Here is an 18,445-nt window from a genome sequence, read left to right as displayed (position 1 = left end):
TTTATTCTGTGGAAAATTCTGCTTCCGCAGATTACGTGTGGCCCTGATAATGAGAGGGCTAGGTAAAGTAGAGGTGACAACCGTTGGTAAAAACAGCCTCTCTCTCTCTTGATTTTTATGTTCCTGTACCTCTACCTGACTCCCCCTCTTTGTGCAACACACCACAGTTGTGTTAAGACAAGTCTGGACATTGTGTGGTGATGGCCAAGACCTGGTGCATGCCTTATGATAGAGATGCAGGAAGTAGACATGTGGGAGACACAGACTTGCCCTCCAAGATTTAGAGCATTTTGTAGAAAAATTCAGCTCCCCTTTTCAAGAAAGTAGTACTAGCTGGCATCAGTCAGTAGTTGTGTTTCCTCTTTGTTGTAGCCAATGTGGTCAAATTCCAAGGGGCCTGACTTTGTCTGAAAATTGAGACATGCCGATCAGGTTTGTCGGGTTGCACCTGTGCCGGTGCAGGCTAACTTCATTGCTTCAGTAAATGATATACAGTATTTGATTTCACTTTACCCTTTTGGTGGAAAACATTTTACCAGCATAACAGAAACAACAAAGTAAAACAGCTTCACAAACACGACACAAGATACTTCATTGTTGCTGTGAGTGCAGGTTGGATGTGCAGAAAGATTGCACCTTTTTAAGATTTAGGTTTCGATTCAATCTCACTATTTGGACCTCAATACTAACTTCTTTTTCAAATGGAAACATATAATACTGTCCTGCTTACAGTAAGACATTTCAGAAAACCATTAATATTTATTGTATTGTGCACTGTGAGGATGGACATAGACTGAAAATGTATAGATTAAAAAAGGTTGGATTAGTCTGTGGTTGTCCTCAGAGTGAGAGTAGTCAGCACATACATGTGTTCCTTTAGTAGTTCATTGTGTAGATTGAGGTTTTTCTTTTTAAAGTAGTATTTTTGCGAAAATCTAATTGCGCTATGTCCCTCAGCAGGTGTTGCATTGTTCATCAAGTGGCCATCTGGGCCTGTAATCCTGGGGAGGTGAACACACTGAATTTGAAAAAGGTCATTGCACATTTAGTTTGGCCCGACAGTGTGTGTGTGTGTGTGTGTGTGTGTGTGTGTGTGTGTGTGTGTGTGTGTGTGTGTGTGTGTGTGTGTGTGTGTGTGTCTTTGCCCTCTAACCTTTTTCTTTTACGTTTTGTACTGCTTGTGTGGGACCTTTTGTACTTTGAGGTCAGAATCTTAAAGTTGACCTTTTAGGAAAATAATGTCAAGCTTTACAATGAGCAGGCCTGATGCTGCTGGACAAACTGTAGTCATAATCCTGCTCCTGACCATTCACACCGTTTTGTAGTGTTTATTTAAACCAATTTGTAAAAATGTAACTGTAAAACAATAAAATATGGAAATTAAGCTTTAACCTATATTGCTGGCAATATGGCCAAAATCTTTTCCCCCGATATGTAGGTTAATTTAATATTTCGAAAACTACATATTTGAAAACTACATATATATATATATATATATATATATATATACTTTGATAAAAATACAGTATATATACAGTATATATTTGACTTGACGATGCAGCGCAGTAAAACAAAAACGTTAAAATGTTACGTTCAATAGAATATTCTATTTAATGTTCTTTATAGCATGTTTTCTGGTAATGTTAATTGGTAATAAATAGTCAATATGAAATAACCACATGGTAAAGCCTATTATTTATTCTCTTTATATATACTCCTGTGTGAATTAAATACTTGACAAATGAAAAGTACTGGGTAGTTTCTCATTTTATTAAGAACTTTTATTGCGATATAAAGGTAACGTGCAAAGATCAGAACAAAGATCAGAACGTAAAGCATCGTCCACATGCGATATAGAAAAATATAAACGATAGACATTTTTATATCATTTTGACGATATATATAAACTTAGCACAAAAATTTGTGTTTGGTAGATTATTTCTCTGTGGTAACAATGCTTTTTGGCAACATATCTTATACCGTTGGAAAGCCTGTTTAGTTCCCTTTCAAATGGTGCCCCATTTGTAAGGAACATGCATTGGTGGGATGAGCAGCAGCGCTGAGTACAGACTGATCTCACTAAGTGGCGTATGTATGACCAATTCTTGCCAATTCGTATGCCATTTTTGCGTGTTATCAAGACGCATAATCGTTGTTTAGCGTGTTTATCAACGCCATTTGGCCTCCATTGACCTACATTACATGTGTATTATCGCCGTAACGAGTAGTATGAAAGGATGGAGATTGGTTAGGGTGGCGGATGGGTAAAACTCAGGACTTTCACCCGGGAGAGCCGGGATCGCATGTGGCGTTTATCAACCATTTTTTTCCCCCAATGTTCTTTTCCTAAACCCAACCGTTTATTGTTTTCCTAAGCGTGTGACGTTGGTCACCGTCGTGTTTTTGTCGTTTTTTAGTGTTACTTTTCCCAATGTTCTTTCCCTAAACCCAACTTTTTTTTTATACGCATGTGACGTTCTCGCGATAGCACGGCACGTTCTCGCAATAACACGCCACGTGGTATGTATTTTTACATCCGCTGTATACAGCATAGACATACACGTGGATAGCTCAAAATGCATACAGATGACACACCATTTGGCTTTAGGAAAGTTTTGGCGTGTATGTTTACGCAAAGTCATGATGCCATGTTGGCTGAGTATGTGGGTTGCGCCCATGAAAAATTTGCCAAATCTTCTCTGCCAATGCCAAACAGCTTATTCTGCCATTGACTCGTTTGGTGTTTGGTGGATTGGATGATTCTGCCTACGGCAGTTGGATCATAGGGTCAAAGTGTGGAGAAGACGCGGAGAACGCTATGCTGATTGCTGCACGGATAGAGTAACACCTTTTGGTGGAGGCAGTGTGGTGGTGTGGGGCGGCATCTCCCTCACTGGAAAAACGAGGCTTGTCATCATTGGAGGCAATCTCAATGCAGAGAGATATAGAGATGAGATTCTGCAACCAGTGGCAATCCCATATCTCCAGATTCTGGGACCGAACTCTATCCTCCAAGATGACAACATTCGCCCCCACAGGGCGGGTCTATCAGAGACTACCTCCAGAATGTGGGAGTGGAGAGGATGGAATGGCCTGCCAGCAGTCCTGACCTCAACCCCATTGAACACTTGTGGGATCAGCTTGGCCGTGCTGTTCGTGCCAGAGTGACCAACACAACCACATTGGCTGACTTGCAACAAATGCTGGTTGAAGAATGGGATGCCATCCCACAGCAGTATGTGACCAGGCTGGTGACCAGCATGAGGAGGAGGTGCCAGGCTGTTGTGGCTGTGTATGGTTCTTCCACACGCTACTGAGGCTCCTGTTTGTGAAATGAATACATTGTTAAATTGCCAATATGTCTTGTTTCTTCAAACTTCAATCATCCAATCCACGAAACACCAAACGAGTCAACGGCAGAATAAGCCGTTTGGCATTGGCAGAGAAGATTTGGCAAATTTTTCATGGGCGCAATCCACATACTCAGCGCTGCTGCTCATCCCACAAATGCATGTTCCTTACAAATGGGGCACCATTTGAAAGGGAACTAAACAGGCTTTCCAACGGTATAAAATGTATTGCCAAAAAGCATTGTTACCACAGAGAAATAATCTACCAAATACAAATGTCCTTACTTTTTGTGCTAAGTTTATATATTCATATCGCCCAGCCTACTTTACCCAATCTCCTCCTTTCTCCACCTGCTACTAGGACTTATGTGCAGATACGCCATTTAAACAATAACATTAGCAAAAAAACTATGCAGAAAGCTTTTAAGAATCCATATTGCTGTAGTTAATAATTTGTGTTTAATCGGCACATTTTCCTTGATCACCTGATTGGCTCCTGATAGATGCTGTCAGCAGCAGTTTGAACTAAGTGGCTGTGCGCAGGCAAGACTTCTAGCTGATATAAACGACTGCTCTTCTGCTGTTGAACCTGTCAAATGCTATAGAGAGGCTGACTGGAGAGCAGTTCTCAGCAGTTCTTGAGCTAACATGCAGAATGTGCTGCCGTGGTGCTAACCACCTGGATCTGTGCCAACCAGAGACTTGGCTTTGACTCTCATGCATAGCCCACTTCTTGAGGTTGTGGTTTTATACCCTTTGACTTTAGGGAACCACTAGACTATAAACTATACAATAAACACTCCCGGACCCACTTGGCAGCCCCATAGCGAACTTTATCCCCTCAGTATGTACAGTATGTTCATGTATTATGGTTTGTGTGTGCATGCAGTGTTTCCTCTTTGCACACGCTGGACTCCATGCCTGCTCCTCTTCCATGGTTGTTCCAGCAGAATTGTAAATGACTGGTAGGTGTTGAGGATGATCGCATGTGACAGCTAATGCGTAGGGTTGTTGGCAACATGTGTCAGCGCCAGTGTACATTAACCTACATTCAGAGTGAGGCCTTTTTGAATCACACAGGAAAGGAAAAGGTCGCCTTTTGAATAAGATATTTTTCGGCATGTTTAATTTCTCTGGACCAACGTGCTTAGTTCTTTTAATTTCTAAGGTTTTTTAGGATTTAAATGCCAACGTTTATCTTATAGTATACTGTGATCTTATTGACTAGACCCGTCTTGTACTTAACAAGGTGAGGTGAACTGTGCTAACTGCTGCTAGAAAGCGGAGAACTGAGGTAAGGAATATGTGGCGTGGAGGTGGCTCAGGTCAGGGCTGATCCCTTAAAGATAATCTCCCTCTCTAGGGATTTGTTTTTCTCATTTGTCCCAGGGCCTCTAAGCTGAGGTTGGAGGTCACCTGTTATACAGGCAACAGGACCCAAACCTGGCCAGAGACACATTTGTAAGGAGCCAGGTATTACATGGAGTCAGTGGGAGAAAGCAAAGTAAGCAGTAAATAGAGTTGAAACACCAGGGGAGGCCAGGTCTAGAGTTCATCCATGCCACTGAAATCAAAGGATTTGGGTCAATAACAAAACCAGTTTTAGCAGCATAGCTTTGAAGTGGTCCATTTGTGTTTATGTTCGTGGCAGCAAGAAAGATTAAAGTAAATTTTGAGCCATGTTTCACAAAAGGTGGTTAAAACAGGCTCCTTTTTGTGTATTTAGCTAGACTTAAACCAACTACTGTGCTTATTTTTGCTGTTATCATGTAGGTTTATGTTCAGGAGAGAAATTTGATTTAAGTCACTGAGCTGGTATTTCATGTTTCTTCATGTGTTGAACACTGTTTTTCACCAGCCTTGTGTTTACATTATTTCTCGATTTCCCATGCCTGGAAATCATCTTGATGCCAAACAATGTATTTTCCAACATGTCAGCTGAATTATGTTGTCAGCTGAATTATGTTCCCAGCAAAGGATCTTAGAAACTTGGTGGTAAAAACAGAAACTTTGGGGATCAGTTACCGATCAGCGTGAGGAGCACATGAGAACCTAAGTGCCTTAAGGCAGTAAAGACACTTTTGTTGTAGTCAAGCGACACAGTGCTGCAGGACTTGACGAGGAGATCTGTCGAGGCTGCTACAGAGCTGCATAGCAGGGTTGTTTTCATGGGAATGAATTAAGCATAGTAAAGGCCAGAGTTGTTTTATATTGTTATGTGCTCCGGTAACGTGCAATTTTTGCGGGGTTGTTGTTTTGCATTACACTACATTTTACAGGTGCTTGATGTTTTGTCAATTTATAGCTCGAAAAAAATGTCTTTAAATGGATAACGTTTTTGAGGTAACCAAGTTCGTCCGTGGGATTTACACCCATTTCCAATCCTTCTTAGCCTTGTACAGATACAGTATTTCCAAAGCTGAGATGCAAAAACCGTCTAAATTGAGTTCCATGCAGTACTGGAGCTGTTTGGCCTGGTTCGTGCTTTGTGTGTAAATGAATACTGTGCACAGCATATGGTCAGAAATGAACAAGTGGGTGTGTTGACCTTATAAACTCTATAGGAACGGTTTATTTTTCTTGTGGCATTATGCAAAAAGCACAATTTAAGTTTATGTTGGCAGTTTGAAAAGCATGGAAAAAGGTGCATACCTGCATTCATTAACAGCATGTCAGCGTTCACACAGAGTGTAAGCACGTCGTGCTACACGGAAACTATGAACAAAGCTCTGGGTATGCAGTGGCATCCCATGCCTAATTTTATACTGCATGGATGTGATTGGCTTCTCGCTGCCCTTGACAGGCATAAATTACGGGAGTTTCCAGCCACTATAATCCTCCCCACTAGATAATAACACCCTGCCACATCTCCTTGAGATTCATGCATGCATGCTTTGCAACTTAGCCAAAATATCCCAGGTGATTCATTTAATTCACTATGTGTGACAGTAAAGGATGTAGATGAAGTGAAAATGGTCAAACTTTAGTTAAATGGTCAAAGTTAGTTAAAAGCAGCCTAGTAAAGGTATCCACTGTCTCCGTAAGACCAGTCCCTACCCATACCATTCAGCTGTGGAAGGAAAGGTGAAAGTTCAGCAAAAAGTGCTTTTGGAGTTGGTCTATGGAATTTAAAGTCAAATACAGGTACAGCTTCAGACATGTTGAATACAAACTACATACTGCGTGTAGATCAGAATGATACTGTTGTCTGTTTCCGCCCATATACTGAGCCTCTATCAACTCCCTAAATAGCGCATGCATTTCTGTGACTTGTCTCATTTCTTTGTTTACACTAAAAACAGTGGATTTGTTGAGATAATCATGATTTGCTGGTATGGGGAAGGTCACTTAAAGTTTGTAGGCATAAGCCTGGGACGGGAGACAACACAACAGCTTGGAATTTAAAACAAGCAATGCAATCCCAGCCGGGATACCAGATTCCATCAGAAAGCACATTTGCCATTTCTACTGTGAAGTGTGAACTACATTTTATTTGATAGTGAAATCACCTCATCTGCCCTGTATTTTAAGTCTTAATCCAGTGTGTTTTAAAAGAAAATTCAAGGAAAATTATAACTTTTAGACGAAAAATTACTTCTAAACCCTCACGCATTACATTTTAAGGTTCTGATTTTTTTCCTTAACCGTAAGAGGCAGCCAGTCACTGTAGATTATACTGTAACCTTAACAGTGTAACACTAGCCCAACAAAGAGGAAATCTCATATTTCTGTATGCTCAGGTACTCTACCCAATGCCAGGGTCACCTTCACCAGGAAAAATAAATCCCTGGTGGCTCTCTAACACTACCCATAAGACCTCTCTCCCTTTGAGAGGTGGTGAGTGGGTGTCAACCTAATGTTTATACTGTCTGCTCATGGTTATGTAAGCCATTTTGTCCTCTGTTCCTCTTTCTCTCCATCCCCATCCCCATCAGCTTGTTTAAACCAATCTACCTTTACCTTTCCAACATGCCAAGTTGTGTGTTACATAAACATCCTTTGAACCGGTCTAGCTTAAGGTTTTTCAGCATGCCAAGGTATGTATTACATAAATGTTGTAGGCCAGACTGTAGAGATGCACTGTACCGTGGAATCATTTTCTCTTTTTTTTTTTTTTTTTTTTTTTTGCAGAGTCAAGGATGCTTCTCTTTCATGAGGGGTAGGTTCAGGGAGGCTGTGGTACTTCTCTGAACTATCCCTGTGATAACAGCCTCTAGAATGAGCGAGTCAGTGTGTCTGCTCAAACGCACAAACACACACACACACACACACACAACTTTATCTTTACAGTGGGCGGCTGGCTCCACAGCAGTGTAAATACAGTAGGGTACAGTGCCGAAGTGCGATAGACAGTGTTACATCCATGAGGAGGGCATTGTTTTTCTATACAACAGAACTCTCTCTGTGGTTCAGCTGCTTGTTTACTGACTGTCATGCTAATGTACTTACGTAGGTCACAGGGTTCATTCTAACCACGTGTGTCCTCCATCATACAGACATCTCACGGCCCATTATTCACCCATAATGACGTTATCTTGATAACCTCAGAATAACCACAGCCCCCTTGACTTCCTTTGTATCTCTGATTTGTCTAATCTTTTTCGTGTTTTGTTTCCATGGCAACTAATTGTTCTAATTATACCAAGCTCGGATGACTTCTGACCTTTTCCTGTGACCCATATTGACCCGTTTACAAGTAATGCAGATTATGAACTCCAACATAGGAAGCATTCAAGAAAGAAAAGAAGAAGTCCACTTCGAATGACTGCTGTTATTATCTATTGCAATATTTCCAGATTCTGATAAATCTTTGGCCATCCTTTCTGGTCTTAGCTCTCGCTGATTAAGCATTCCTTCGGCAGCTGAGAGAGAGTGGAGATATTTGAACCATTTGGAGAATGCTCCCAGTGTGACATCCGAATTACTTGTAGAAAAGCAGGAGGCCAATTTTGAGCCCAAACATCTGTCCTGTGGTTTGGTCCTCACACATTTTAGTGGCCACAGTGGGCTTCGTCTGGTTTCAAGCTCTCATATTTACTTCCCTTTGCCATTTCATTAATATCTTTCTTCAGCAGTATTTCGGTGTATTTGGGAAGCAGTAAGGAGGGCAGCAAGCATTAGTAAGAGATACAAGTTTCTGCTTGTACATTTTGGTGGGAAGAAACAGGCATTGTGTACTCACACTCATCTGTGTCCTCATGGGAAATAAACAGCAACTAAATCAGTTGTTAGCTTTGTGTGTTATCTTTAAAGATGAAAGGACACTGAAAACAATGAAACTGCTGCCCTGGGGTTTCTGTAGGAAGAGAAAAAAGCAACAACTGGAGCGAAGAATGAGACCTTTGATCTGTGCAGTCAGTCTCATTCAGTTAGTCTGAGATTGTACCCAGAAATAGAGAAGACGGGGGTCGAGAATAAAAGTCCCAGTTCACAGAAGTAGCCTGCACACAACTGCAGAACTTTTATGAACATTATTTCAGAGATATTGTAATGGATTATTTGTTTGTTTTTCTCAGTAAAATAAAATAAATGTATTGTCTTAAAAAAGATGAAGTAGAAAATGTTTGTCGGCTACACTGTACATTGGAATTCTTAATAAATTGGAATCTGACTTAGTGTTTTTCAGTATGAGATGAAGGGTGAAACGAGGTCCTGCATGACAGACACACACCACTTAACCACAACATCCCCATTTTGATTCTGACTGGAGACCTTTATTGCATTCCTTTTCCTCTCAAGCTCATTAAAACATATTACATTTTAATTATTCTTGCACATACTGTACGCTGACAAACTGTATGCTAACACATACAAAAGAAAACTAAAAGAAAAATTGTGCTAAATGGATGGCCTCCTGACTGGCAACTATTGAAATGATGTACCAGCTTTTTTTCTTCGGCTTTTGTTATCTAAATCTCCTACCTTTTTCTGTAATCGTAAGTTTCGATATTTCATTCTTTTATTGTCATCCCTTTTTTATTTTTCACCAAATTGAGTGTTAGCCTGTTAATTATAGTTGTTATTCTATTTTCGCCATATTGAGTTTCAGTTGTAGTTATTTCACATTTCAGTTATTATTATTTTTTTAGTGACCTGGTGAGGTTTCACTATAAGCTCTCTCTCTCTTTCCATGTGAAAGACATATGTTTTGATTTATGTTGTATTGTTTTCTATGAATGTGAGCAAACCAATAAACCAAATCCAAAAAAAACAAACATCTCTGCTGAAACAACCTGATTTAAGAATGTCTGGTAGCTTGTGTTTAGTTTCAGGCTACTGGCAGCCGTTGGTGCACAGTCACTGCAGCCTGGCCTGTCTGCTCTGGTTTCATAAGCAGAGAGAGTGAATGACCTATATAATTCTCTGAGGGAGGGGAAGTCACCTTGTTGGCGGACCAGCAGGCAGGCAGGCTGGCACGCAGCGACAAGGTTTTAATGTGTGGCACTATTAAAGGGCGGACCACTGACTGCATATTAGAAGTGGATCCTTTAGAGGGACCTCTCGTTCCTGGCCGTAAACGTTTTTTGTTGTTATGGATTGCTTTCTTGTTAACACTGCTTTGTAATGGTATGAAAAGGCCAATGTATGGGGGGAATATTCAGCAAATTAACAGCTGAAAAACACATCTTGACATGGATTGGATTTGTGCATGCACACGTACACACACACTCACATTAGCTGAAACCATGGGGCCCGGTGCCAGGAAGATCTAGTCAGACAAACACCTCACCAGAGACTCCTCTAAGCGTCCTAACAAATTGAATGTGTGTGTAGATGGACAAGAGGGAATTAGATCAGTGGTCCTGATTGTATCTGAGTGTGCTGGTGCAGTACCCCTTTCCAGCTAGCCCCCTGGAGGAAATGTGTGTGTATGAGAGAGCGTACAAGGTAGAGAGGCAGGGAGAGGAGAAGAGAGAGTGCTTGGCAGCTGGTTTGATGAAGGATGTAAGGAGAATGTTAACCAGACAATCACCTTGCATGTTATTGATTGAGATGGGAGAGAGGTAATTAGAACAGAAAAGAAGGGGAAGCTGAGGCCACTTTAATGTTTTGATACAAGGTGTTCTCTCTTTGTGCCCATCTACGTGTTGTGTTCTTTTTGTGCGTTGTGTTTTTGTGCATGCACATTAAGGGAAATATTTTATCAAAAATGGTACTGCATATCCTAACTTTTCCGTATGTTCAGACCTATCCTTCCATGCACAAAGCTTTTAATCTTCTCAGAATGTAAATGTATGTAAAAAAAAAAATATTGCATGTGAGAGCAAACTGATTCAGTGTCATTCCATTTATAAGTAGCATGAATAAGTAGCATACCCTGATGTACTCCTTTAGCCCCACCCACAGGGCATACTTGCTCTGCAAACTGATGAAACCATGTCATGTTTCATACCAGACTCTACTGTGGCAAAATGTATCTGCCATCCTCCCTTCATCTTTTGCCTCACATCTCCATTTAGCAGAGTTTGGTTTAATGTCCCTGGAAATGCATTGAATATGGCTTAGCAACGATTCTACATATAATATACTAGAGCCCAATTTAGACTGGATTTTTGAAGCCAACATTTTTTGTTCTTAAACACAAAGGAATAAACTTCTTGGTGCTTTTATACAAAGTATGTAATTGTGACAATGTTTCAGAATCAGAATAAGGTTTATTGCCAAGTAGGTTTTCACTTACAAGGAATTTGCCGTGCCGTACAATAAACATGTTACGTAAGAAGAAATAAAAATACAGGCAAAGTAGTGCTAAAGTCAAAGATGTAAAAAGATTAAAAAAATTACAATACATATGTGAAAAGATGCTATAATAAATATCGACAGTATACTAATATCTGTACTGCAATTTATTGGCGCAACATATGTCGATGATACAGTATTGGCCCACCGATTGATCAGTCGGGCTCTAATACTGATACTGTACAGTTGCTCTGTCAATCTGTATTAAAAATAAACAGAATTTATGAGTTACATTATGAATGTCTTACCAACCTAAATTTGCTCAGATTTCAGTTTTGATCTATGAACTGACAAAGCTACTACAACTGATGACATCTAAGCAACCAAGTTTAACCAACAGCCCGTCTTTCACTGTAATTAAACATGACAAACATATCAGAAGTAAGTCTATGAGACAGGAAATGCATGCCCCGATATAAAAAAATATTGTTGTATTCATCTGGTAATTTACCTTGATAAAGATCATATTGCCCAGCCCTACTTTGTGTGCACTGCGAGTTCTTTTCAGTTTTTTAAACACTGTAGTAAACTGCTTTGCCTTTTTTGTTAAGATCAACTATAGTCAGACATCATCCATTACTTTTGACCTTTGACATCTATTACCACGACCCGCATGGTCTCATTTGCAGGAAAAGGTAAACTGTAACTAATTCTCCGATTTAGCAGTGCATGAGTAAGAACATACTGTACACCCTGAGCTGTAATTGTCATGTAATTGTAGAAATCAGTCAGTATTAAAAGCAGTACAGGATGCCAAAGAAAACAAAGCCTTGGATCAGGCAGAACTGCAGCAGACTGACATCAATTCTGTTGCTTGCTGGTTGTTGCTAAGAGTAAACAATGACAACATGCTACTTACAGTATGGCACACGTCAGTACCGATTCTCACATTTGACCCCAAACTGGTTACACAGTTCACACTATCACACAGTCAAATCTGTGCTCGGTCGTGGTTTGTATTATTTTTTATCCACCACTCAATCCTTAAAATACTCAATACTCCAGTGCCTCACACTTTGTATGCCAACAAAGAGACAAGTGTTTTTGATCCTACTTAAATTTGACATCCTGCTCTGTGTCTCTCTGCTTATTGAATTTAAATAATCTCCTCTATAATTCTGTCATTCTCATGTATGTAAGCCTGGTGAAGCTATAAATCAGTTGAGTGCAAAGCCTTCCTCTCTTGGTTGGCAGACATCTTTATGGCTGTGCTGCTACTGTACTGTGGGTCATAAAACCACGAATGTTTCACAATGTGTTTCAGTCAATAACACTGAAAGGAAGGGCACTGTCTGCCCTGGCTTTGGTGTTTACTTTTGAAAATGCTTTGTCGATTTGTCGACATCTAGTCTAAAAAACTCTTGTGTGTGTTTATGTCCTTTCAGCTCGCCACTGAGACAACCGTCCTCAACGGCCAAAGTGTGCCTGGTTTGTGGCGACGAGGCATCAGGATGCCACTACGGTGTCGTGACATGTGGAAGCTGCAAAGTCTTCTTTAAAAGAGCCGTGGAAGGTATGGCAATAACTCATGTCCAAACAAGATATCACTGGTTAGGTCTTTTCTAGGGGGACCGAAAGCATAAAACACGTTGAGAACACGCTGCAATTTTAGAAAACACAAGGAAATGAATAAAGAAAGACATTGTCACCACTTTGACAAGACATGAATAATGAAGAAAAACACAAGCAAACTAGAAGGGCAGACCTCCACCAAAACATGCCCCACCTCGCAATGTTAATGTTCCGAATTGAGGGGGCGTTCATGTGAATTTTCCCAGTCTGGAACACATTTTTCCTATTATTTTGACACCACATGAATGCAGCACAAATACCCTATCTCGCGATTTTAAAGTGCCCATATTATGAAAAAATCACTTTTTCTGGGATTTGGGGTGTTATTTTGTGTCTCTGGTGCTTCCACATGCATACAAACTTTGAAAAAAACCATCCATGCTGTTTAGAGTGAGATACGGTTTCTGAATGTGTCCTGCCTTCAGTCTCTGGGTGAGCTGTTCAAAATCTGCACGGCTTTCTACGTAACTAGCCGAGACAAGGGGCCTAGGGGGCTAACCGTTAGCATGCTAGCTCGTTCTCAATGGTAAAACACTGCTACAACACACACAAATTCACCCTAATCTACAAACTAAATTGTATAGAACTACTTACATGTCCCTGTTCTGCAGGTATTCTACACAAAGTTGGAAGTGTGCCCTCATTTAGAAGAAGTCTCCCGGCTAATCCTGCCTTGTACAGGCCGAAGTTGCAGAAACAGCTAGCTAGCTCATGTAATCCTTACCTAGCTACTGCGCATGTGCGACTGACAACAAAGATGTTACAGCAGTGAGAGGTCTCACTCTGTAGCTAAAACAGAGACCTGACACAGGGTGAAAAGAGGATCTGCAGCAATATGCAGTACAACAAAAATATGGTGTTTTTTGAAGATTAAACCATGTAAACCTATTCAGGTACAATCTCAAATTACAATGATGAACCTGAAAATGAGCATAATATGGCCACTTTAACGAAAGTAAAAATGTATCTGTGTATCTGCCCCGTGATTGGGATTCGCTCCAAAATGTAATGGGTTCTTCCTTGGCCCATGCTACACCCTTCCACCAGGTTTCATGAAAATCGGGGCAGTAGTTTCTCCATAATCCTGCTGACAGACAAAACAAACAGACAAACTGTCCTTGGCGGAAGTAATTTAGAACATTTACCACTTTGACAACACAGACAGCACAAAGAAACACCACAAATACAAAAAAACAAGCAAATGAAGAAATGCTGAAAGCTGTACACAACAACGGAATTAGGTTACAACACAATAGAAGTCTCTGGCGGAGCTACAAATGATGAACATGCTCGTAATTACTAAAGCTAAGTGAATAGTCAATATCTCCTAAAATATCAAAATCATGTAATGGGAGTGTTAAAACTTAATTGATTGCTCTTTCATTTGTGTTTTCTTTTATTGCAGTGTGTTGAGCTGTCTTGGCCACTGTACGTTTCTTATACTGACCATTAAAAAGAGAAAAAACATCTATTTATTATTGTTTAGTGAAGAGAGACATATGTTGTTTAAACTCTAATCTTAAAAATTATACTTGAGGAGAAGGAGGAAGCTACTGTGCCTGTATTATGCTGCTATTCAACAAGTTTCATTCATGTTGCGTTATCGGCAAAATTGGTGCCCACAATTGTTTCACTGAATATCAAATAATTTCAAACAATATCACCTAAACTAACAACTGTAGCATTCGGACCGATTGGTGGATACACTGCTCAATTTAATAACAGTAGTTTGTGGGTAGTGCCTTATGCCAAGTATGTGTGTTTTTCTGGTATAAGCTTACAGTTTTTCCAACTGGGAAATGTGTGCAAAATGCAAATACAGTAACTCTGCTTTCAGTAATTTTCATATAAATAATCATATTTTTTACTGATAGAATTTATTTTTTCTAAAAAATCATTAAAATGACCAAAAACATTTGGTACACTACATTAACAGACTGTGACCAAGTTTAGTGGTACATCAGGGAAAAAAAGAAAAGAAAAAACATTCAGTAGGTAATTCTCCTGCAGCCGCCCTTTATGTTATATTTAGCAGAGGGAAAATCACAAGCAGCCATAATGTGCTTTTCATTTTGTGCCTGTTGCCTGAGGCGTTGACCTCACTCATTAAGAGGAGTGTTTGAATGCGAAACACGCCCTTACAGACCCAGTGCAGGCAGAAAAAACAAGCAAACAAGCCTGTCAATCAGGCCCTCTAGGTGTTTTCTTGACCGTGGGAGGAATTGCACTTATTCCCAATCAAATCATGCCTTAATTTGATGATATTTACACTCCGTCATTACGAAGAGCTGAAACCAGATTATGTGTCAAGGCTTATCGAATCAGATGTTCATTTGTTCTTGCTTCAAGCGTGGCCAGCGAGCTGGCGGCAGATGCTAAAGATCTGACTTTGTGTGAGAGTGTTAGTCAGGTGAGGCTCTGAAGAGCCTAGATCTCTATATGCTATGTGATTAGAGGAGAATTCCGGCCAATTTTTTACGTTAATCTTGATTGCTATAAATATGCGAGTACTGTCGATAGAAAAAAAAAAACGAGCCAAATCGGCGCTAGCAAACTGGAGTTGCTGCAGCTACAACGACGAGCTTCCACTTAGCTAAAACGGCAGTTGTCGGGGCAAATTTTAGAGTGCCTTTGTGCCTCTTAACAGACACAAAATGCAATTAAAATGTCTGTGCAACATGAACAGGGCCCTTACATACCCTTACATGCGTTTTCAACTCAGACATCACCCTGCTAGCTGCTAGCTGCTAGCTGCCTCTGGGATGAGTGTGTTTAGCCAGGCTTCTGTGATAATCATCACGCAGCAGTTCCGTGTGTATTTGTAGCTCATCCATTTTGTGTGTGATCGATCTGGTGTTGGTGAGTAGGAGGCTTGGCAGTGGCAATCTGTGTGGTAATTCCCTTAGCCGGGCTAGCAGGCCCGACCGGCATCCTTGCTTCTGCTTTCTCCCCGCCTTCGTCGCCTCCCGCTCCCCACAACAATCCACCAAGCGCCCGCTGTTCTGGCTATGTCCTCCAGAGGACAGGTCATGCCTTCGCGACGAAAACTTGAAGTTTATTCCCCCTCAAAAATAGGTAATTGAACACTGTAGTGGTTATGACCATATCAGTGACTATGTAACTACATGGAAACGGGCCAAATTATGTCTGTGGCTTACACAGTGATAGCATTAGAGAAGGCTAGCTGTAGTCTCGCGCTGAAGTCCCGTTGTAACAGGAAAAGGTAAACAGTGTGCAGATCGCTCCGAGAAGCAAGGATGCCGGTCGGTCCTGCTAGCCCGGCTAAGGGAACTACCACACAGATCGCCACTGCCAAGCCTCCTACTCACCAACACCAGATCGATCAAAATGGATGAGCTACATACACACGGAACCGCTGCATGATGATTATCACAGAAGCCTAGCTGAACACACGGCAGCTAGCAGCTAGCAGGGCGAGCTAGCTACCGGCAGGATCGAGACAGGGTAGGTGAATTTAAACAATGTCTGAGTTGAAAACGCATCTTGTTGTCACGTAAGGGCACTGTTCATGTTGCACAGACGTTTTAATTGCATTTTGTGTCTGTTAAGATGCACAAAGGCACTCTAAAATGTGCCCCGACAGCTGCCGTTTTAGCTAAGTGGAAGCTCGTAGACGTAGCTGCAGCAACTCCAGTTTGCTAGCACCGATTCGGCTCTTTTTTTTTTCTTTCGACAGTACTCGCATATTTATAACGATCAAGATTAACGTAAAAATTTGCTGGAATTCTCCTTTAAACTCTATTTGTCTTGCATATGAAGTGTAAGAAAGCTTTTTTGCACACCTCTTTTGTCGGGCAGGTGCGTAGGATATGATCAAAAGTAGCAGATCAAAAGCTTAGAGAAGAGTCCCGCACACTGACCATTACGCAAGCAATAATTTATTTAGAAAAATACAACGTTTTGGTCTCAGACCTTCATCAGGTAAATTCACACATTCACCTCAACCATAGCCTTAAATAGTTTGGTTGACTAACCAGGACCAATCAGGTCCGGCTCTTGAATGACGTCATTCATTCACAAAGTGGCATGCTCATCACGGACCGTGAACAGGAAAAGGCAGAAAAAATGCCACTCAGTACATTTAAAAACAATGGATAATCAGACCAATTTTGTTATAGGCTCATGATCAATGCATTGTCATTAGCCCAATATTTTTCTACTCTTAATCAGAGAGGACACAGTCCATTCAAAAGTGGATCATTACATTGGTTAAATTACATTATAACAGTCCATATGCACCTGTACAATGAACAGTTCCTGAGGATAAACTAATAAGGAAAAAAGGAAAAAAGGAAAAAACAAACAAGGAAAAAACATCAAATTAGCATAACATGATATTGAGATTAAATTCATCATTAAGGCCTTTTGGTGATAGGGTCTGCAAAGTAAATATCCAATATGCCTCGCGTCTTTTTAGTAGCAAGTCGTGGTTGCCCTCCCTTTTTGGAAGACTGACTTGTTCAATGCCACAAAAGCGCAATCATGAGATGTCATGCTTATGATCATTAAAGTGTACCGCGACCGGGTAATCCTGGTCGTTTGTGCGAATAGAGCTCTTATGTTCGCTAATGCGTTGTTTTAACTGCCTTATGGTCTTACCTACATACACCAGACCACATGGACACATTAAAATGTACACTACATGAGTGGAGGCACAAGTGATGACACTCTTAATTGGAAAAATCTTGTTATGGTGGGGATGGCAGAAGTTCTGTGTCTTATAGGTGTTGTTGCACTGTGCACATCCTCCACAGCGGTAGTTGCCGGTAGGTAATGGGCTTAATAATCTTTGCAAAGCTCTCCTTGGCTTATATCTCACAAAGTCAGCGTGAACTAGAAAATCTCTGAGATTCTTCTCACGTTTGTATTCGAAGTCATTCACAACGTGAGAGTTCAGGATCTGATTTTAGAATGTGCCAATATTTTTTACAAACTGGACGTATGGTATGTGAGAGAGGAGAGTAAGTAGTGATACAAGTCACAGAAAAACGTTTTTCTTTTTTCTTGCTTTTCTTTAGCAAGTCTGACCGAGGTTTATTCAGGGCTGTTTTGTAAGATTTGTCAACCCATTCTATTGGATAACCTTGCTGTACAAATATGTCTTTCATGTCATTTGCTTTTTCCATATAATCCTCAGTGGTCTCACATATTATATATATATTCTGTGTCTAAAAAATTGGCTTTTGGGTAGACCTCTTTTTAGTGGGGTGAGATGAAAACTACTCGCTAAAGGAAGAATGTTTTTATCAGTCTCTTTTCGATATAATGTGGTAGACAGTGAACCATTCTTTTTAAAAACCCACATGTCCAGAAAATGGACCCTCTCCTGGCTATAGTCTACTGTGAACTTCAAATTGTCATCAAAACTGTTCAGCAGGACAATAAATTCAAGTAGTTCATCGATAGTGCCTTGATATAGACAAAATATGTCATCAATGTATCTGTACCATTTCCAAATTCTGGACAAATGTGTGTTTTTTTCGATATTCATGACAAAGATTCTTTCGAAGTAACCCACAAACAAATTTGCATAATCAGGAGCACAAATAGACCCCATGCTTGTACCAGACTCCTGTAGATAAAAATCCCCATTGAACATTAAATTGTTTTTCTTCATCACAAAAGCAGTTAGGTCGATTAAAAACTCACTAGGTGGAATAGCAGTGTTATAGTTATTATATAGTTAAAGGCCACCCATACAGGGTTGTGATGTCATCGAGGTTGTGTGTGACGTGTACGCCCTTTTGATGTGCAAAGTGAGC

The 18,445-nt window shown here is 40.5% G+C and overlaps 1 protein-coding gene across 1 annotated transcript in view; it reads left to right on the top strand.

Annotated features, from left to right (window-relative positions):
* The window catches only part of nr3c2 (nuclear receptor subfamily 3, group C, member 2), an 86,208-nt gene that overhangs the window by 33,999 nt on the left and 33,764 nt on the right, over positions 1-18,445 (top strand). Inside the window, exon 3 of the mRNA XM_031277107.2 lies at positions 12,476-12,603. Coding sequence (XP_031132967.1) covers positions 12,476-12,603 — 128 coding nt within the window. The remainder of the gene's footprint in view (positions 1-12,475; positions 12,604-18,445) is intronic.

This window comes from Sander lucioperca, chromosome 4 (genome assembly GCF_008315115.2).
Source record: "Sander lucioperca isolate FBNREF2018 chromosome 4, SLUC_FBN_1.2, whole genome shotgun sequence".
NCBI lineage: Eukaryota > Metazoa > Chordata > Actinopteri > Perciformes > Percidae > Sander > Sander lucioperca.
The sequence above is the reverse complement of the archived record's forward strand: the minus strand, read 5'-3'. Positions and strand labels throughout refer to the sequence as shown.